This window comes from Phyllostomus discolor, chromosome X, assembly GCF_004126475.2.
Source record: "Phyllostomus discolor isolate MPI-MPIP mPhyDis1 chromosome X, mPhyDis1.pri.v3, whole genome shotgun sequence".
NCBI classification, from domain to species: Eukaryota; Metazoa; Chordata; class Mammalia; order Chiroptera; family Phyllostomidae; genus Phyllostomus; species Phyllostomus discolor.
Window position 1 is genome coordinate 29,323,876 of NC_050198.1, and position 22,752 is coordinate 29,346,627.

General features: G+C 40.0%; 1 protein-coding gene and 1 long non-coding RNA gene across 2 annotated transcripts in view; one reads left to right on the forward strand and one right to left on the reverse strand.

Annotated features, from left to right (window-relative positions):
- The window catches only part of DIPK2B (divergent protein kinase domain 2B), a 46,159-nt gene extending 32,943 nt beyond the window's left edge, over positions 1–13,216 (reverse strand). The window contains exons 1-2 of the mRNA XM_028522883.2: positions 12,817–13,216; positions 5,228–5,492 (exon numbers count right to left, since the gene is read on the reverse strand). Coding sequence (XP_028378684.1) covers positions 5,228–5,492; positions 12,817–13,046 — 495 coding nt within the window. The 5' untranslated portion in view covers positions 13,047–13,216. The remainder of the gene's footprint in view (positions 1–5,227; positions 5,493–12,816) is intronic.
- LOC118498420 lies at positions 6,955–9,811 on the forward strand. Its single transcript, XR_004900906.1, has 3 exons — positions 6,955–7,091; positions 8,944–8,945; positions 9,708–9,811. It is a non-coding gene; the product is annotated as an uncharacterized LOC118498420 (long non-coding RNA).
- Positions 13,217–22,752: the final 9,536 nt, after the last annotated feature.

Genomic DNA, 22,752 nt, shown 5'->3' on the forward strand with positions numbered 1-22,752 from the left:
GTGGAGGGTGATGCAGGAAGGAAGGGGATAAAGGGGAAAAATTGGGACAACTGTAATAGCATAATCAATAAAATATACTTTAAAAGTTCAAACAACAACAAAAGAAACTGTTTATGTTTAGAACAACGTCAGAAGTGGCTTGTAGTTCTGGGGATGAGGGGGGGACACAATGGAGGATATGTGTTTCCCTCTGATTAGCCATGTGCTAATGAGGGTAGTTGCCTCTTTGTGCTTGGCATAATTGCAGAGGAAGCCTTCTTTGTGGTTTTTTGAACAAGCACATCATGATAAACTGGGTGGTGTTCTTGACTGTGGTTCTGTTTGTGGACTAGTAATTTAGGCTGTGAAATATTCCCATATGAACAACGCAGCTTTTAGAGGATAAAAGTCTGAGCTTCATTAGCATAAGTGCTACATGCACATGCACACACACCATGGACCCACACAGAAGGACACATACACATACACATACATTGTGTTGTCTCATCCTCTTGCTGATTCATGGTCCTGATTCCCTGACAGCCCTTTGCTGCAGTGACTACCTGAGGCTGAAGAGAGCATCCTTAATACAAAGCTGCACTTAATTCTTCAGGCAAGGAACCACATACTCCCTGGGTCAGTCTCTGATGGTGACAACTGGAGCTTTATACCCAAGTTTACTTTATTTATTCATAAGAAGAATTGACAGTCAAGGTTTTGAGGCTCCTGTACCAGCCAGTTCTCTCCTGTATTTTCTTTTCTTTTCTTGTTTCTCTTCTCTTCTCTCACTTTATATTTCTCTGAGCAAAACCTGTGAGTTTCTTCACCCAAACACATACAAATACACATGCAGACATGCACATTTGAGGGTTCTGGCCTATATCTCTGTTGGCAAGTGGCTTTTAAAGAAATCAGGGAAAGCCCACTTAAACCATGTGCTGAGAGTGTGCCTGGAATTGGCCCTTCCAATAGGTGCTGTGCCATTTGGTATTAACTGAAAGATAAAGTCTCCCTACTGTCCATCTTACAATATCTCTCCAGTTGACTCCTGAAACTCCCATATAAATAGAGGAATATCATAATTTTCAAACTAGACCTTAGGATTGGTGTTCAGCCAAATCTGAAACGAATGGTAATTTAGAAATAGATTTTATCTCATATTCCATCAGAGATCATGTCAGAGGCTGCTTGCATGGGATATTATTAAGAAGGATTCTGGGGCTCCATCTGGTTTTAGTGGGAGTAAAATGCAAGGATGTATTAGGGAGGTCTGAGATAGCCACTGGATTGTCTAGTAGGAGCATTACAATATTGGCTTTATAGACAAGGGATTTCTTGAGGGGCTAATGGTGAACATACTGACATGAATTAAATTACTAGATTAGCTGCCCATCACCTCTAAGGGCTCTAAGAGAATGGAGTTATGGGATCGGTGAAGATTTTAAAATGGCTTCTTTTTTAAAAATTGAGGTGCAATTCACATAATATAAAATTCACCATTTAAACTATTTTGAAGTGAACAATTCAGTTGCTTTTAGTACATTCACAGGGCTGTGCAACTATCACTGCTCTTTAAATCCAGAATTTTTTCATCATACCTAAAAGAACCCCTGTACACATTAAGCAGTCACTCCTAATTCTTTCTTCCCTTCAGCCCTGGCAATCACTAATCTGATTTTTGTCTGTATGAATTTGCCTATTTTGGATATTTCTTAAAAATGGAATCATACATTTGTCCTCTTTTTGTTTGGCATCTTTTATTAGCATGATGTTTTCTAGGTTCACCCATATTATAACATTCATCAGTACTTCATTCCTTTTTATGGCTGAATAGTATTCCATTGTATGGATATACTAACATTTTTGTTTATCAGTTCATTAGTTGTTGGACATTTGGATTGTTTCCACCTTTTGGCTATTGTGAACAATGTTGCTGTGAATATTCATGTACAAGTGTTTGTTTCAACAGCTGTTTTCAGCTTTCTTGGGTAGATAACTGAGTTTCTCCACCCCCACCCATCCACTTTTGTTGATGATGAGCCTATTTGAAGTTATCTTATAGGTGAGTTTTGTTAAGAAGGAAAAAGCAGGAGTTTGGTTCCTGCCTAAATGAAGTCTGAAAGGGAAAAGTTATAGAGCACCTTGGCCATGCTATGGAATCCTGAGGGGTAAAGGTATCTGCAAAGGAGGTCAGGAGAAGGAGGAGAAGGTGCTAAAATGGAATGGCAATGACCTTGAGCTTGGTGGATGGAATAAGAATGGGGTTCGCCCAGAATTTCTAAAATATCTGTTGATATTTCTCTGTCTTTTAGAAGGAAAGAAAAAAATCTCTGGTGGGTGTGAGAAGATGGGCTAGGAGAGGGCCAAAGAAAAGTGAAAATGGCTGTGTTTTAATAAGGTGTTGCTAATGGTTACATTTTTAGCAAAAATAAGCAAAGCTTGTTTAGCTACTTTTAATACAAGATGACAAAATTGGTAGAGCAAGTTTTAGCATAACGAACTGAAGAATCGGGACCCCTTTATCACAATAATGTTGCACCATCCATTTCTGTGGCGATGGACTTTTCTTAAAAAAAAAAACAAAACAACTTCACATCTATAAGCTCATTAGCATGAATGAATCAGATAGAACAGGCACTATCCACCACCATATGAGAAACAGGAAATCCAGGCACCCAGCACAGTGCCTGATGATAGTAGGCATTCAATGAGATTTGTTAAATAAGTGAAGCAGAGTCATATCAAGTCAAAGAACGTGAGAGTTGGGCCCTGACTGGTGTCACTCAATGGATTGAGTGTTGGCCTGCAAATCAAATGGTTGCCAGTTCGATTCTTGATCTGGGGCACATGCCTGTGTTGCAAGCCAGGTCCCCAGTGGCAGGGAGGTGCAAAAGGCAACCAAACATTGATGTTTCTCTCCCTTTCTTTCTCCCTCCCTTCTCCTCTCTAAAAATAAATAAAATCTTTAAAAATGTGAGAGCTGGAAGAGCATCCAGAAGTCCTCCTTACAACCCATTCTTAGAGAAGGAATATCAGGGCAGAGTAGGGAAGTCTTGGGCTTAAATACAAGGTTAATTGGTCAGTCAGTGGATGAAGGACCCAAGTCAATAGTCTGTCCTTTTCTCCCATGCAGTGTCACCATAACATCCAGTATTTTGCTTTCTCTTTGTGTTTTTGTTTGTCCTCACCACTGGACCATATGCTCCTAAGGGTGAAGCTTGTGTCTGATTCATCTTATAGGATACAGCACAGTTATTGAAACTTGCTGAACAGATGAACAGGATCTGTAAGCTCTCTGCTCTTCCTGGGCCTCTGCTCCTTCTCATTCTGCCACAGCTTTTGGAGGCAGAGTCAGGACTCAATCACAGTTTCCAGGCTTCATAGATCTTGCTTATACCACAATGTGTACACTCATCAAGGTAGGAGCACTAGATGTCCCTGGAGGGTTGCTTCAGACCTCTCAGGACCCTGGGATAATTTTTCTTCACTGTTTTATTATGGAAAGGTCTAGAAGACGAGGGAAAGAGGGAGTTTTTCTTAGTTCAAAGTCTAAGGTCAGTCTATCCACTTTCTGTGGAATTTCAATTGTATCTGGCACACCAGGGAGTTCTGTCTTTTGATATGTTGTCCATGTCTCAGGTGGAGGTGTTCTAGTGCCTGGAACTAGTGTCTGGGGGGATCTGTGCCTTTCAACATTGGGACCTGAAAACATTGGGGGCAGAAAGATGTAATGGGATTTTCAAGGGGTTCTGAAATAATTCCTTGTGTTATCTTGTTTTGCTCTTCCTGGGGACTTCCATTTGTTCCTGTACACATATTTGAGGCAAAGCAGAGGAGGTCCTATAATGGCCCTTCTTATGCTTCCATAATAATGTGGCAAGCCTGCAAATTGCAGATGGTGGGTACCCAGGTCAGTGCATGGAGGGTCTGTCTACAGGCACAGAAAGAGAGGCATTCAGGGATTACACCTAGGTTATGAAGCATAGGTTAGACTCTAGTGTCTGTCTTCTGTGTCCTGGTTCTACCCAGTGTTGAGCAGCCCCCCATGGCCTACTTCCTAGTTGAGCTTCCATTTCCTGTATCCCATATCAATTCCAAGACCCTTATGTTGGATCCTGCCACCTCTCCAGCCTGTTAATGGCTTGGTTCTCTCTGACTCTTTCTCTCCCCACTCCATGCCAGTGAGATTCATAGACTACAGAGTGCAAAAGGACTACATTGGGAAGCTCAATGTCAGATGATGGCCATGTTACCAGCAATTCTACTCTTCCTGGTTTCAAAGCAGTTTCCACACGACCTATGAGCAAAACCAGATGGTCTTGTCATCTTGTTTGCTGTGTCCCTCATCTCGAAGAAGTCAAGGAAAGGTATAAATTTTCAGAGATCACCTGGGAAGCCTTAGGTGCCCATGTGAAAGGGCTAGTAGCCTTAGGAGTATGAGAAGCAGCCTTGGCATCCCCCCTGAGAGGGCCAATTCAAGTTCTCCAGCCTTATCATGGTAGGGTGGTTGGGTGAGTCTCTTCCTTCCCATCTTTGCTCAAGGTGAGTCTCCCCAGTCCTCTGAGGTGGCATCTACTGCCCTAGGGGCTTCAGTGGGATGTGTGAAGATATAAGGCTGTGCTGGTCTGGATGAAAAAAGATGACATTTGAGATAATAATGCAGGAGGGGACCAATGCAGTAGTATATCACAACACCAGCAATGTGCTGAAGTTCTCAGGTCAACCTACTCATGGGAGTGGGTGGGAGCTCTCCAGTGGGAAGAGGGAGCTGTATTATGAAAGTCCACTTCTATAATAACTGAGGCTTGGTTATTCTTTATGGAGGGTGATCAAGAGGAAGCTGATTTTCACAGTGGTCTCTCTGGATGATGAAACAGGAGCTTCCAAGAGTGGGCACTATCTGGGGGTCGGCAAAGGCCCCCTCAGAAGGTTATAGGTGAGCTAAGCCCTGTCAGGGCTGGTGAGAGTCATTCTGTAGGGTCTTCAGGTTATAAGCAGCAGCTAGGAACTTTTCCCCAAATAGTCACTGAGGGTCACATAAGAGAGAATTGAAGATGACAATGGGAAGAATACTTGTAACTAAATCTTGTTGAGTTTCTTTCTTGTCACAAGCCACTCTTCCATGACATTGTTTTGTCCCACTTTAGACAGACCACAACTTCTTTTTCCTAGACTGAGATGTAAGATAGGAATAGATGCTGCCCCATCTCACCCCTCCTATCTCCAGCCACATGATCAGTGCACTTACCTGCACCAGGTCTGGTGTCAGGCGCTTGGCCTGCAGCCATTTCTGGAACCTTTTTGTTTTCCTCAGGACATGCTCAATGCTGCATGTTTTGGGGGCTGCTGCAGATGCACAGATTCTCTGGTCTGAGATTTCATTCTGGTGTTTGCTGATCAGCCTGCAGATCTCCACGGTACGCCAGGTTTTAGAATCATCTGAGTAATTTGCAGGGTAAGAAAGCAAGTAGTCCAGAGGCAGTTCAAGGTGGGAGGCCAGCCAGTTGTCAAACCTGGAAGAAGAGCCCTTTTAGGATCCACCTGGGAGATGGAGGGATGAAGCAGGGGCTAAGCAGAAACTAGTCACAACACTGCCAGAGCCATGGCCAGCAGATCCCTGGGGGACAGTGAGACAGGGGATAACATCCGGTCTGATCCATTTCTCATTTCTAGGCTGGGATGTTCCAAACTCTTTCTATGAGAAGACTACTTTTGTTTCCTCAAACCTAGGCAAGTATATATGATGTCAGAATACATACCACACACAGACTTTATTCTTAACATACCATCCCCACTTTACAGATGTGGAAACTGAAGCTCATAGAGCTTAAGTACCTTGCCAAAAGTCAGAAAATATGTAGCCAAGCAGGGGTGAAAATCCAAGGCCCTCTGTCAGGAAAACCCATGATCTTTCCCCTTCTCTGTAGTTCTTAAAAAAAGCCTGCATTGGGGAAACAACTGACTTTTCACATCCAACCCCAAGCAGCCCCATCAATTTTGCTTTCAGTCCAACGTGTAAGTCATCAGTACCAACTGAGTCACAGGGAACAGTGGCTGCTAGATGGTCACTAAATTCAAAGCCATCTGGAACCCATGAGGTGCGTAATTTCACACAATGGCCTGGTCAGTCTTTAATCTTCCCTAGGGCAGAAACACTGGCCTATTACTACCTACTACCATCCAAAACCTCACCTTGACCTTTTTCTTCAGTCATTTCTCCAACTTTGTGCAGACCTTTCCATTAAGAAAGAATGTTAAAGCTCCTTCTGATTTATGTATAAAAATTACTTAGTTAACATTTACCTTCATTATTATTAATAATTGAGGGTCATACTAAAAATGAAAATTAGGCTTAGAAGATACATGATATATTTAATATAAATAAGCATCTTTAAATTCTTATTAATGAGTATTTTTGGGCAGCTTCATGATAAGTTTTGGAAGAATTAGCAGTTTGATTAGCCCTAAACCCTACATTATTTTGTTTCCTCACTTATATGACACAGCTTTATCCTAGGAGACTGCAAGCTTTTCAAGGAAGTTGCTCTAGTGGAAACAGTTGATAAGTACTTTCTGCAATTCAGGACCATTCAAACTGCAATGGAATTAGGTACAAAGAATCATGTTTAAGAATATTGCCACAAATTTTGTTAAAAATATGAAACACTGTGAACTTGCAATGAGTTAATTTTACTGGAATTTTCAGGACAACCATGGGAAATGATCCATTCTTCTGGGAGGATGAGGAAGGGCCTAGGTCTCTGAGGCAGGCCTATATGCCTGTTTCCTGTAGCTCTTCCTGCTCATGGAGGTTCACTCCCCTCCTCCCATCCCTCCCCACACAAAGTACCTGTGACTAAGGAATTACAGCTAGGTGGCTATCTTAAATAATAATTATAACAACACACATTTACGAAACACACGTGCTAGCCATTTTGCTGAATTCTTTTCATATACCAATTCAATTAAACCTTTCAACAAGCCTATGAGATCAATACTCTTATTAACCATACAGATGAGGGAACTGAGGCACATAGAAGTTAAATATTTGCCTAAAATCACACAACCAGGAATTGGAAGAAGCGACATTCAAGGCCCCAAAGCTTACAATTGTAACCATTTTGCCATTGCTTACTCCTCTATCATCATTTTACAAATTAGCTCTTGGGAATAGATTGATGACATTATTGGGGATTATAGCCAGCAGGTCCTTCAAAATCATTTGGTCCCTGTTCCTTTCCACATCATATTTTGAGGATGAGAAAACTGAAGGCTACTTGTCTGATGAGTGAACCACAGACAATTAATGGCAGAGGAGGACAGATCTCAGGGCTTCTTATCTTCTATTTGGTGGGGGTGGTGTGAGGAGGAACTTCCTGCCCTGTGGGACAAACTCATTGTCTTTTTTTCTGTCCCCACCTCATGAGGAAGCTATGCTGAGAGAACAGCCCTGACTTCATAGGTAACCTACAATGAATGCTTGGTGCATGTTTAGCAGTGGCTCAAGGCATCCCATAAGGATCAATTCAGGACAAACAAGTTTACAAGCCCCATTTCTCCCTCATTTAAAATGGTAATAAGTTTATGAAACTGAAGGAGAAAATGTATATTCCTAAGACTTTGATTACCTATTTTACTAAATAGAAGAAGTCAGTGAGAAAATGGGCTCTGCTTTTTACTCACTAGACTATATTCATTTTATTCATTTGAACTTTTTATTCATTTTTATTTAATTTCAAAACGTGTTAATATCCTGGAATTTGGAAAACCACAAAACACAGGCAGCATTAAAATCTTTCTTTTGAACTGAGATCATGGGCATGTTTGAAGTGAGGCTGGCCAAGTCCTCACTGGATTGAAGTATGAAAAAGCAGGGCCAGTTTCTCAGAACTGGAAGGCAGGGTGTGTATGTGGGTGAGAGCAACAGTACCGAATGAGGATAAAATACCCTCTTCCGTTGTATACTTCTCATGCTTTCTTCCAGTTAAAGACTAATTCTGTAGACATGCCCTCCTAAATAGTTCTTGCTTCTCTTCCCTCTTCTCTATCTTTTAGCTTTTCACAGAACCCTTAAAACATCTTGCATTTTCCCAAAGCTCCCAAGCACAGTTCATACTTCTTAGAGCAGTTTATAATGCTTTTTCTAGGCCCATTTCCTGTTACTCTCATTACAAGCTTGCTTTGGTCTCACCAAACCACTGACTATTCTTGGCTAAGCCACATCATTTTGGGCTTCTGTGCCTCCACTTACCTTGCCATGTGCTAATACCTTTGTCTAAGACACTTTCTTCCTCTTTCTTTATGGGACAATTCCTAACCAAGCCTTTAAAAACCAGACAGGTGTCATCTCTTCTGATTCTCACTCCTTCATCTCCTAGTTGAGAAAAAATTTTCTTCCCACATGTTCTCATGATATCCTGTGCATTTTCTATAGTTCTCACACTCTGCTTTAACCATTGGTTTATGTCTCTACCTTTCCAATAGAAAGCAACCTCTTCAGTACTTAGTAGAATGCTTAACACCAAGTTAGTGCTGAATATATTTTAGTTGGGTTAATGGGTGGATGGATGAATGGGTATTTGGATATACATACGGATAAGTGAGTAGAGGGATACATGGAGGGCTAGATGGATAGGATGCACAGAATGATGGTTGGGTGGAAGAATGCATGGAAGGATGCTTGGGTGAGTGGGTGGATGGATGGATGGGTGTGTATATGGATGATTGATTGAATATGTAGATGGATCCTTTAGTCATGAGCTCTGGGCCCTCTCAACACCTTGAGTTGATTTGAGGAAGTGAGTTAGAACCATAATTATTCATCTTCTGGTGTGAAGGAGGCTGGCAAGGGCAAGGGAGAAAGGAAGGCAAATTCAAGCCTAATGATTTACTTATTTTAATGTGAGCCCTCTACTACTCAGAAGTATTTAGACATTCTTTACAAATTTGGGTTTGGGAGTACAGATGTAAGTCCCAGTGGATATAATAAAGAAGGTGAGGTAAGCCATCTGTCCTAGGAAGAGCATAGGAATTCCTATAAGTGATTCTGATCAGAAATACTGCCACTAAGTACTCCTCCCCTTCCTTTCTGTTAACCTGCACATACACAATACTGATCAATCAGATCCTGATAGATGTCACCACTTAGTGTGATCACTTAGGATTTTGCATATAGGTACATTTTCAGTAGAAAGAATATGTAAATTAGTTTTATTCATTTTTCTAGCTTCTCCTAACTCTTTCATTCAAAATTTGAAAGTCCACATGGAATGCATGGGAAAATTGATACTGAAAACATTCAAAGGTCAGTGGTTGAGTATGGAAAGCATAAGATCCATTATTAACATTCTCACTAAAGAAAAGATAAGGGGAAAAAAAGGTGACATTCATCTACTAATCATTTGTCTTCAGCCTACCCAGCCAGCCTAGGAAGCTCATTCTCCATTTGTTGCTGAACAAAAGGCATTGTCTAATCCTTAGTGAAGACCAGGCATGCAGTATTAATGCTTGCCTGATTATAGCATTTCATCCAAATGTCTGAGAGATCTGTATAGGTTTCCTCCTAAGGTATCATCATAATCATTTTTAAAAGTGGAGAAATGTTTGGAGATTTAAACAAGAACAAGATGAACAAATATACCATTAGAAAGAGATGCAAAGGATGAGAACTTGTAGACAATTTAGCAAAGAAGAAATACAAATAGCAAATAAGCCTGAAAAAAGAAAAGGACCCAACTCAGGAGAAATACAGTGTAAAATAGTAGTAACATTAAATATTTGTGAGTGTGTAGGAAGTGAGCTCTATAGGTAGAAGTTTCCATTTGGATATCTATCATATATATTTCTGTGTCAAAAAATACAGGACTTTTTGGATTTATATGATAGATAGATTTTAGGAGTTTGTCACAGGAATTAATCACTGATATATACAAAGGTCTAATTACAGGAATGGTCAACACAGCACTGTTTATAATACTGAAAAGTGAAAACCTAGTTGTCTCACAATAATGGATTAGTTAAATATTAACTTTGGTTGATTGATACAACTGAATATCATGAAGCCACTCAAAATCAAATTGTGAAAAGGTGTTTCCAAAATATTGTTAGATAAAAGTTTACAAAAGCATACATATAACATGATCACATTTTGTTGAAAAAAATTTGTCCATCTTAGGAAAAAAAGGTGACAATCATGATATACACCAAAATATTAACAAATGGGTGATCTCTTAGTGGAAAAATTATGTGTGATTTTCATTTTGTGGTTTCTTTAAGCAATATTTCCTAAAAATTCTAACTAAACAGGTATTACTTTCAAAATAAGAAAAATGTTATTTATAATGTAGAGAAAAGGACTATAAACAAGTCCACACCCCAGAACCACTGACATTCTCTCTCTGCTCTTTCTGTGGTAAGGAACATGCATTCTTCACACGGAGAGCTCTAAACCCCAATCTGCTCTGCCTGGTGCTTTTCTGCTTGCATCAACACACTTCCCTTTCAGGCACACATGGAAAATGAATTCTGAGGGAGCTTAAGTCATATCCTGAACTTGAACGGCACACAAACTTATTTGGGGATATGCTTCCTGAATATGGCCAATACCTGCCTGGTGAGAAAAACTTCATGAATTACCAGCTGGTGAAGAGTCAACTGCAAGATTCATTTACTCTGTGTTTACTTATTTAGAGGAGGATGTGAACCTGGAGCTCTTCCTTCATTGAATCCCTTAATTTCCTTCCCTTCTGTCTTTAAATGTGTCCATATTCTCACTGCCTCCTTTCTCCAAGGAATCAGCCCCACTTTACCTGTGTTCTTGGTCCTCTCCATCTCATTTCTTAGGTAGGAAATCTTGACCACTTTCTGTATCTCCATCTTTACTTCCTCTCACATTGGTGGAGTTGGAAACAAAATGACTCTTTAGCTGAACCTACTAGCATCCTTTCTGTCCTGCTTTGTTACCAATGACCTTTCTCCTGGTCTAAGAGAGCTGGTCTGACAGCCCCTGCCAGCACCACAGGTCTACCCTGAACACTTCTTTCCATAAGGTCTTCTCAAAACACAAGTGTCATCTTGTCCCTACCCCACTTAACTTCCTCACCATTACCTGCAATAGAGCTTCCCCAGTTGTGTGTATGTGTGGGTGAGGGGTGGGTGGGTATGGGGGTGGGTTCAGCTTTCAAAATGCCTTAAAGAAACGTCTAATAAGGAAAGTCCACATCAACTCCATTCAATATCTCTCATCTTGCAAAGGAAGTTCAACACTTTTGATTGATATTTTTTGTTTGATATTTCTGTTTAGTAACTTAGTTGAATAATCAAATATGCCTTTGGTTAATACACACTAGAAATAAAATATTGTAAATCAATGCTTTTTGTTTAGTCACCAAATCTTACATACCTGTGGTAGTCCTTGGGACTGGGCAGAGGAGAAGAGGCCTATTACAAAGGGTCTTTAGTATTGAAAAGGCTGGGAATCACTTGTCCACAGGCTAAGATCCTAATTCCTGGGCACAGTATTCAAAACTTCCTGCACCATCTGACTCTTCCAAACTTTCTCCTTCTGCCACGCCTCCACATACATGCAATGCTCCAGTTACTAAGCGTTTTTCACCTCTTCCCATTCCTCTGGATCTTTGCTTAAGTTGATCCTTCTACCTTGAGCTTTTCCCCATCCCACTAAATTTCATCTCATCCTTTAAGGCCTTGCTCAGAATGCATTCCCCTGGAGAAACATTTCCCCAGTCCCCAGTTGGAATTAATATCCCTTTCCTTGAGCTCCCAGAGGTCCTTTACACTTCACTCTTGGTCTGCAACAGACCAGGCCTTATTATTGTTATTTGTAACATGGCTTTCTCCTCCTAAACCCTTTGAGGGCAATGACCAGTTGTAGCAATGTTGCTACAGCACCTGCTGGGTCTTGGCCACGTTAAAGGCTCATTGACTATGTGTTGACAGGCTTGAATTTCAGAGTGTGATCCCATTTTTTTTTTAAGAGAACCATGTGGATCACAATTTACTAAGCCTGAGTTTCTGTCTGATCAAGGCAACATCTCACAACAGAAAACCGGCTTAGAAACTTTGGAGCAAACTACACTGGCTTGAATCCCATATCTGCCACTTATCAAATGGTGACCTTGAGCAAGTCACTTAATCTTGGTACGTGTCAGTTCACTATCTGAATAATGAGTGAAAATAACTCCCAGGATGGTTGTGAGGAGTAAATAAAAATAGCTTTTAAATGTCTGTCACATAGTAAACTTTTTATGAATTTTATTTTCCTCCCTCCATGAGAAGTGAACTTGATTAGTGCCATAGTCCCAGGCAACTCCATTCATAAAAAAGAAAACTTTAGTCCTGGTTGGTGTGACTCAGTGGGTTAAGCACTGCCCTTTGAACCGAAAGGTTACCAGTTTGATTCCCAAAGTACATGCCTGGGTTGCAGGCCAGGTCTCTGGTTGGGGGTGTGCAATAGGCAACTGATCAGTCTCTCTTACACATTGAGGTTTCCTTTTCTTTCTCCCTCCCTTCCCCTCTCTCTAAAAACAAGCAAACAAACAAACAAACAAATAAATAAATAAATAATTTTTTTAAAAAGAAAACTTTAAGCTTTCACTTCAGAAGGATACTTTGGATTTAGCATTTAGGGCTGTAATTTGGCTTCATAGCTTACCCCCTTCTCCACCCCAACTACAACCCATCACTACTATGATTAAATGGCTTTGCTTCTACTCCTGTCTATAAATTACATCCTGGCTCATTTTCAACAAATTCCTGGACATCTTTACATCATGGGAATGCAATTTTGCCCCTCAGTTATCTGATTGAAATTCTGACCTTATTTCTTCTTTAAAAAACTTCTTGCAAATAGATGTTCCAATGCAGGCATTGCATTTATCAAGGCCGAGGAAAGTCCTTCCAAAATTGTATCTGGTTCTGACTTGGTGCACCAGAGGAGAAGGAGGAGCTGACGAGGAGACAGAACAGCTGAGGACTGAGACCCAAAGCAGCAGGGCTGGCCAGCCCAGGCAGGGAGCAGCAGCCTCAGGGCCCAGCCAGGACTCCATCAGGGCCCAGGACACCAGCTGCAGCCTTCAGCTGTCCGCTCAGGGCTGTGCTGAGGCAAGTCTTGGCAAAAGAAAGGGGGCTGGCTTTAGGGTGTTGACCCCATCCCAGCCTCCCACATTTCTGCTTGAGGATGCTAAGGAGCTTGGGGCTAATGAGGCTGGGGTGGAGATGAGGAAGTACATGGAGGATGCTGATAACACGGTTTCCAGAGCTACTCTTCCTCTGCCTGTGGTGGCTGCTGCAGGCTGGGAGGGGCTGACTGGCAGATTTTGGAAAGGACAATGATTAAGGCTTCCCTGTGCAGTCCTTTTGACAAACACAGGATATCCTGGCTGAGCAGGAAAGTCCATGCAGGATGTATATCCGACCTGGGTTCCACCTGGGAGTTTCAAAGGACCCACAGGAACTCTGCCTTCACTGTTTTAATTCTGGATCTCTGTGTCCCTATGTGTGTGTGCACACACATGCACACACACACACCAATTTCCCCTCAGTGGATAATTTTCAGTGGATAATTTGGCCTGCCTCTTGACCAAACATTCCTCTTTCATTTGCACCATATTTTGGATGTGAAATAATTAGAAGTCAGTTTACTGTCCATTAAGTGGCACATTTAATACTGATTTGAACAGTAAAGGCTTTACTGCTTATGGAATAGAAAAACTCAGCTTAGTGTATGCTTCAGTTCCTCTTTTTCATCTGAGAAGTAGAGCAGAGAAGGAACTTGGTGGCTTCTGGTTGGGTGAGGGGAACACCAAAAAGATCTCACTGCCTGGACCTGAACCTGAAGCTGCGTCCAACCCCTGTATCCCCATGCCTGAAAGTCCCTCCTCCTTTTACCACTCTGCCTCACTTCTCAGTGGATGGCTTGATTTGGTGAGATTCACCTTCTTCCTTACACCAAGATAAGGTCCACAGCATGGAGTAGATAGGACTACTAATTTAGGAATAGAGAACCTATGAGGACCAAATCAGGGAAGGCATGTTTAGGTCTGGAGAAGGAAAAAGGAAGGAAAGAGGGGGACAGGGTTGGCTTCGGGACAATTGGGGAATTTTACTAAAGATTAGTGAGAAGAAGAGGATAATGGAAGTTTTTTGATAGTTAAGCATGTGTTTACTAGCCAACTGCATATCCTCCTCAGTCAAATGTCTGATGGTATTTGTTTTTTATTGCTGTATCATGAGAATTCTTTGTATATTCACTAGTCCTTTGTTAGATATGTGGCTTGAAAATATTTTCTTCCAGATGGTAACTTGTCGTTCATCTTCTTAACAGGGTCTTTCTCAGAGTAAAAGTTTTTATTTTGATGAAGTCCAATTTGCCAATTTTTCCTTATGTGGATCATGCTTTTAGTATGAAATGTAAGAACTCTTTGCCTAATTCTAAGTCTCAAAGACTCTCCTATAGTTTCTCATGCTGTAAATGTTTTACAGTTTTGTATTTTACATTTAAGTCTATGGTCCATTTTGAATTAATTTTTATAAACGATGTCTTTAGGTCAAGGTTCATATTTATGCTGATGGAAGGCCAACTGCTACAGCACCATTTGTTGAAAAGACTATCCTTCCATTGAATTGGTTTTGCACATTTGTCAAAAATCAGTTATCTGTACTTGTATGTGCATATGTTTGGGTTCTCTATTCTGTTCCATTGATTTATGTACCTATTCCTCTGTCAATAACACACCGCAATCTTGATAATTATAGTTGTAAAATTAGTGTCGAAACTGAGTACAGTGCTTTCTCCCACTTCTTTTTCAAAACTATTTTAGTGGTTTGAGTTCATTTGCTTTTTCATAAAATTTTAATTTTATTTCTTTAAATTATATTTTATTGATTATGCTATTACAGTTGTTACAATATTTCCCCCTTTGTCCTTCTCCACCCAGCACCTCCTACTCCCTCAGGCAATCCCCATACTATTGTTCATGTTCATGGGTCATGCATGTAAGTTCTTTAGCTACTCCATTTTCTATACTACATTTTAAACCCCTATGCTTATTATTTAACTACCAATTTCTACTTCTTAATCACTTCACCCCCTCACTCATTCCCCAACAACCCCCTCCCATCTGGCAACCATCGAAATGTTCTCTGTATTCACGATTCTGTCTGTTTTTCTTGTTTGCTTACTTTGGTTTTTAGATTCAATTGTTGATAGACTTGTTTTTTTTTTGTTTGGTTTTTTTTTTTTGCTATTTCATTGTTCATAGTGTTGATCTTGTTTTTCTTAAATAAGTCCCCTCAACATTTCATATAATAATGGTTTGGTGATGATGAACTTCTTTAGTTTTTTCTTGTCTGGAAAGCTCTTTATCTGACTTTTGAGTCTAAATGACAGCCTTGCTGGGTAGAGCAACCTTGGCTGTAGGCCCCTGCTTTTCATGACTTTGAAAATTTCTCGCCAATCCCTCTAGCCTGCAAAGTGTCTTTTAAGAAACCAGCTGACAGTCTTATGAGAACTCTCCTGTATGTAACTAACTTCTTTTCTCTGGCTGTTTTTAAGATTCTCTCTTTATCTTTAACCTTTTGCATTTTAATTATGATGTGTCTTGGAGTGGGCCTCTTTGCATTCATCTTGTTTGGGTCTCTGTGTTTATTAAACTTGCATGTCTATTTCCTTCACCAAATTAGGGAAATATTCTTTAATTATTTTTTCAAATAGATTTCCAACTTTTTGCTCTTTCTCTTCTCCTTTTGGTACCTCTATGATGAAAATGTTGGAACATTTGAAGTTGTCCCAGAGTCTTACACTATCCTCATTTTTTTGTATTCTGTTGTTCTGATTTTTTTTGCTTCCTTATGTTCCAAATCATTTATTTGATTCTTGACTTCATCCAGTCTACTGTTGATTCATTGCAAATTGTTAAGTCAATTAGTGTGTCCTTCATTTCTGACTGGACCTTTTATATGCTGTTGAGGTCCTAACTAAGTACCTTGAGCATCCTTATAACCAGTGTTTTGGGCTCTGCATCTGATAGATTGCTTATCTCTATTTTCTTTAGTTCTTTTTCTGGACTTTTGATCTGTTCTTTCATTTTGTCCATGCTTCTTTGTGTCCTCATTTTGGCAGCCTCCCTGTGATTGTTTCTATGTATTAGGTAAGGATGCTTTCACTCCATGACTTGGTATGGTGGCCTAATGTAGTAGGTGTTCTTTAGGGTCCAGTGGCACAGCCTCTCCTGTCACCCAAGGTGGGTACTCAAGGTACACCCTTCACATGGGCTGACTACACCCTCCTTTTGTAGTTGAGCCTTGATTGCTGTTGGCAGGTTAATGGGAAGGATTTTCCCAGGCCAGTCAGCTGCAAGGACTGGCTGTGATCACTGACCACTATCCTTCATCCTCCGTGGAGGATGAGCTGTGCAGGAGCAAGGTGGTGGTACTCTGACATGGTCTATAGTTTTCCACTGGGTGCACACATTCTGGGGTTTCCTCGGCGGTGCAGGCCAAGGTCAGCCTCCATCTGTGTTCTTCCTGGGCCACACTGTATGGGCTATAAAGCAATCTGAGATGGCTCCTACTTGTGCTGAGCTTGGACATTCCCAGGTGAAATGAAGCTGTGAATCTAGGCTGGCTGCTACTAGTGCCAGTCCTGGGACCACTTAGCAAGAGGTATGGGGGACTGGGCATTCCCTGAGGCTGGCTGTTGCTTGTTTGAGAGGATTTAGGAAATTGTGAAGCATGAGCCAACATTAGCCATTCATATGGAAAAGCCACTGTTAACAACTTAAGTGGGCCCATAAGTTGGGTAAGGCAGAACCTCAAGGGCTCTCCAGGTTGGGGCAAACAGTGTTAGCCAGGTTGATAGAGTCTCAGATATGGGATCTGCCTGCTGGCTCTGTGGCTTTATGGGGGGACAGTTCAGAAAAGTTACAATGGCCACTGACCATCTTTCTGTTTGGGAGAAAGCTGTCCCCCAGCTCCCTCACTGATGCCAGACACTCCAGTTTCTCCCCCATGCCACTAGTGTCTTTCAAGCTGCTATCCTGGTGCTGGATCTCAGAAGGAGTGAGTCTGAGTAAGTCTGTGTGTGGGTTGTTTAAGAGGAACTGCTTGGAACTCCAGTAGCTTTTTCTTCAGGCTCAATCCCCACTGGTTTTTACAACCAGAAGTTATGGTGACTTATCTTCCTGGCACTGGAACACTGGGCTGGGGAGCCTGGTGTTGGGCTGGGACTCCTCACTCCTGAAATATCCTTTCTGAATTTTTATCTATGACACATGTATGTGGGATCAATCCATTCCATGTCTCCACCTTTCCTACCAGTCTGCATGAATGCGATTTCTTTAATTCCCCAGTTGCTGGACTTTCAACTCAACTTCTGACAGTTCCGAGTACTGGTTGTTCTGTAGTTTAGTTGTAATTTTGATGTGGTTGTGCAAGGAGGCAAGCTGTGTTTATCTATGAGTCCACCTTGAACAGAAGTCCATAAAAATTTTAGAATACCCTTGTCTATATCTATAAAAATATCGCTGGAATTTGATAGGAACAGAGTTAAATTTGTATATTAATTTGGTTAAATTTATTCCTAAGTATGTTATTGTTTTTTATGCTATTGTGAATAGGATTCTTTTTCCAAATATTTTGCTGTTAATGCATAGAAATGCAACTTATTTCTGTATGTTGATTTTGTATTCTGCAACTCCACTAAATTTGATGATTAGTTATAAAAGGTATTTTTGTGAAGTCTTTAGTGTTTCCTACACATAAGATCATGTCATCTGCAAGCAAAGACAATTTTACTTCTTCTTTTCTGATTAGAACATCATCTCTCTATCTTCTATCTATCTATGATTTATCTACCTACCTACCTACCTATCTATCATCTATATACTATATCTATCATCTATCTACTTATTTTTGCCTGATTGCTCTGGTTAGGACTTCTATTACTATGTTGAATAAGAGTGATGAGAATTGGTATCCTTCTCTTTGTCCTGACCTTAGAGAAAAAGCTTTTAAACTTGCACTGTTAAGTGTGACGTTAGCTGTAAGGTTGTCATATATGGTCCTTATTGTACTGAGGTACATTCCTTCTAACCCAATTTTTCAAGACTTTCTTTTTATCATGAAAGGTTACTGTACTTTATCAAATGATTTTCCTGCATCTATCAAGATGATAATATAATTTTTATCTTTTACATTTATTCATTTCCTTATGTTGAGTAATCCTTGCATCCCAGGGATGAATATCACTTACTGATGGTATATGATCATGTTAATGTGCTGTTGAATTTAATTTGCTAATATTTTGCTAAGAATATTTGCACCTATATTTATCAGGAATATTGGTCTATAGTTTACTTTTCTTGTAGTTTTCTTACTGACTTTGGCATAATGGTAGCGATAGCTTCATAAATAAGTTGAAGAGTGTTCCCTCCTTTCAAATTTTTGGGAAGATTTTGAGTAGGATTGACATTGGTTCTTCTTTAAATGTTTAGTAGCATTCACCAGAGAAACATCTGGTTCTGGGATTTTCTTGGTTCAGAGATTTTGACTACTAATTCAATTTCATTACTCATTATTAGCCTGTTCAGATTTTCTATTTCTTCATGATTCAGGCTTGGTATATTGTATATGTCTAGGAATTTATCCATTTCTTCCAGGTTATTCAAATTGTTGGTATATAATTGTTCAAGGTAGCCTGTGATGATCCTTTGCATTTGTATGGTATCAGTTTAATGTCTCTTTTATTTTTAATTTTCTTTTGTCTTTTTTTATTTATTTGGGTCTTATTGTTTTTCTTAGTACAGCTGAAGATTTGTCAGTTTTGTTTATCTTTTCAAAAACCACCTCTTGCACAGCTACAAGCAAAAAAAAATGAAACTTGAGCACCAACTTACACTATACACACAAATAAATTCAGGGTGGATAAAGGATTTAAATAGAAGTCATGACACCGTTAAAGTCATAGAGGAGAACATAAGCAGGAAAATCTCAGATATTTCATGCAGCAATATTTTCACTGATCTGTCCCCTAGAGCAACAGACATAAAGGAAAGAATAAACAAATAGGGTCTCATCAAAATAAAAAGCCTCTTCATGCCTAAAGAAAACAGTATTAAAATGAAAAGAGAACCAACTGTATGGGAAAACATAATGGTCAATGGTGCCTCAGACAAGGGTTTGATCTCCAAAATATATAAAGAATTCAGATGACTCCACTCTGAGAAGACAAGCAACCCAATTAAAAAATGGGCAAAGGACCTGAACAGGCACTTCTCCAAGGAGGACATACAGAGGGTCCAGAGACATATGAAAAGATGCTCAGTATTGCTAGCTATCAGACAGATACAAATTAAAACCACAGTGAGATAATTGCTCACACCATTGAGAATGGCCACCATCAACAAAGCAACAAACAACAAGTGTTGGAGAGGATGTGGAGAAAAGGGAATCTCAGTGAAGTGTTGGTGAGATTGCAGATTGGTGCAACCACTATGGAAAACAGTATGGAATTTCCTCAAAAAAACTAAAAACGGAGCTGTCTTTTGACCCAGTAATTCCACTGCTGGGACTATATCTTAAGAACCCTGAAACACCATTCCAAAAGAACCTATGCACCCCAATGTTCATAGCAGCATAATTTACAAGAGCCAAGCACTGGAAGCAACCTAGGTGCCCATCAGTAAACGAATGGATCAAAAAACTATGGTACATTTACACAATGGAGTTCTGTGCAGCAGAAAGAAAGAAGGAGCTCCTACCCTTTGTGACAGCATGGATGGAACTGGAAAGCGTTATGCTAAGCCAAATAAGCCAGGTGGTGAAAGACAAATACCATATGATCTCACCTTTATCAGGAACATAATCAACAAAATGAACAAGCAAACAAAATATAACCAGACACTGAAATTGAGAACAGGCTGACAGTGACCAGAGAGGAAAGGAGGGGAGTACAAGGGAAAAGGGTGAAGGGTTTGTGGGGAAAATTAAAAAGAACACAGGGACAATAACAAGGGGGTGTGGAAACAGGGAAGGAAAGTGGGGTGGGCTGGGGTGGTGGGGAAGGGTGGGAGGAAAAGGCAGAAAACTGTACTTGAACGACAATAAAAAATGTATTTAAAAAAACCCAGCACTGATCTTTTCTATGGTTTTCCTAGTTTCTATTTTATTTATTTCTACTCTAACCTTTATTTTGCTTTTCTACTTACTTTAGGCTTAGTTAGTTCTTCCTTTTCTAGTTCCTTTAGGTGTAAAGCTGGGTTGTCTATTTCAGATCTTTCTCTTTTTTTAAATTTTATTTTAATCATTGTTCAAGTACAGTTTTCTGTCCTTCACTCCCATCCCAGCCCACCCACCCATCCCTCCCCACTTCCCTCCCATTTCCACCCGCCCCTAGTTTTTGTCCATGTGTCCTTTATATTTGTTCCTGTAAACCCTTCCCATTCTCCCCTGAAATTCCCTCCCCTCTCCCCTTTGGTCACTGTCAGCCTGTCCTCAGTTTCAGTGTCTTTGACTATATTTTGCTTGTTTGTTTGTTTTGTTGTTTAGGTTCCTGTTAAAGGTGATATCATATGGTATTTGTCTTTCACTGCCTGGCTTATTTGGCTTAGCATAATGCTTTCCAGTTCCATCCACACTGTCACAAAGGGTAGGAACTCCTTCTTTCTTTCTGCTGCACAGAACTCCATTGTGTAAATGTACCATAGTTTTTTTTGATCCATTCATTTACTGATGGGCACCTAGGTTGCTTCCAGCGCTTGGCTCTTGTAAATTATGCTGCTATGAACATTGGGGTGCATAGGTTCTTTTGGATTGGTGTTTCAGGATTCTTAGGATTTAGTCCCAGCAGTGGAAATATTGGGTCAAAAGCCAGCTCCGTTTTTAGTTTTCTGAGGAAGTTCCATACTGTTTTCCATAGTGGTTGCACCAGTCCCACCAAAACTTCACTGAGATTCCCTTTTCTCCACAACCTCTCCAACAGTTGTTGTTTGTTGCTTTGTTTATGATGGCCATTGTGACTGGTGTGAAGTGTTATCCCACTGTGGTTTTAATTTGCATCTCTTTGACACCTAGCCATATTGAGCATCTTTTCATGTGTCTCTGGATCCTCTGTCCTCCTTGGAGAAGTATCTGTTCAGGTCCTTTGCCCATTTTTTAATTGGGTTGCTTGTCTTCTTAGAGTTGGGGTCGTGTTAAGTTCTTTATATATTTTGGAGATTAAACCCTTGTCTGAGGTATCATTGACAAATATGTTTTCCCATACAGTTGGTTCGCTTTTTATTTTGATACTGTTGTTTTTTTTTTCAGCTGGGCAGAAGCTTTTTATTTTGCTGAGATCCCATTTGTTTATTCTTTCCTTTATGTCCCTTGCTCTAGGGGACATACCCGTAAAAGTGTTGCTGCATGAAATATCTGAATTTTCCTGCCTATGTTCACTCTAGGACTTTAATGGTGACACGGCTTATATTTAAGTCTTTTACCCACCTTGAATTTATTTTTCTGTATGGTGTAAGTTGGTGCTCAACTTTCATTTTTTTTTTGCACGTAGCTGTCCAGTTCTCCCAACACCATTTGTCGAAGATGCCATTTTTACTCCATTTTATGTTGCTGCCCCCTTTATCAAATATTAACTGAATGTAGACACTTGGGCTTATTTCTGGGCTCTCTGGTCTGTTCCATTGGTCCATGTGCCTGTTTTTATGCAACTACCAGGCTGTTTTGATTACAGTGGCCTTGCAATACAGTTTAGTATCAGGCATTGTGATCCCTTCTACTTTACTCTTCTTTCTCAAAATTGCTACAGCTATTTGGAGTCAGTTATGGTTCCATATAAATTTTTGAAGTGTTTGTTCTGTGTCTGTGAAATATGCCATTGATATTTTAATAGGTATTGCATTGAGTGTGTAAATTGCTTTGGGTAGTGTGGGCATTTTGATAATGTTAATTCTTGCAATCCATGAGCACGGTATATGTTTCCATTTGTTTGTGTCTTCCTTGATTTATTTCTTCAGTGCTATGTAGTTTTCTGAATAAAGATCTTTTACATCTTTGGTTAGGTTTAATCCTAGGCATTTTATTTTTCTTTTTAGTATATCAAATGTATTTTTTTCCTTGATATCTGCTTCTGCTGTTTCATTGTTGATGTACAAAAATGCCTTTGATTTCTGGATATTGACTTTGTGTCCCACTGTTTTGTCAAATTCATTTATTAGGTCAAGCAGTTTTTTGGTGGAGTCTATAGGATTTTCTATGTACACTATCATGTCATCTGCAGACAGTGACAGTTTTGTCTCCTGCTTTTCGATTTGGATGCCTTTTATTTCTTTTTCTTGTATGATGACTGTGGCTAAAATTTCCAATACTATATTGAAGTGTTGAAAGTGGACAACATTGTCTTTTTCCTGATCTTAGTGGAAAAGATTTTAGTTTTTTTCCCATTGAGTATGATGTTAGCTTTAAGTCTCTCATATATGACCTTTACTATGTTGAGTTCTATTCCCACTTTGCTGAGTGATTTTATCATAAATGGGTGCTGTACTTTATCAAATGCTTTTTCTGCATCTATTGATATGATCATGTGATTTTTGTGTTTGCTTTTGTTTATGTGATGTACTACTTTTCCTGATTTTCCAATATTGAACCATCCTTGCTACCCTGTGATGAATCCCACTTTATCATGGTGTATGATCTTTTTAATGTATTGTTGGATGAGGTTTGCCAATATTTTGTTGAGGATTTTAGCGTCAATGTTCATCA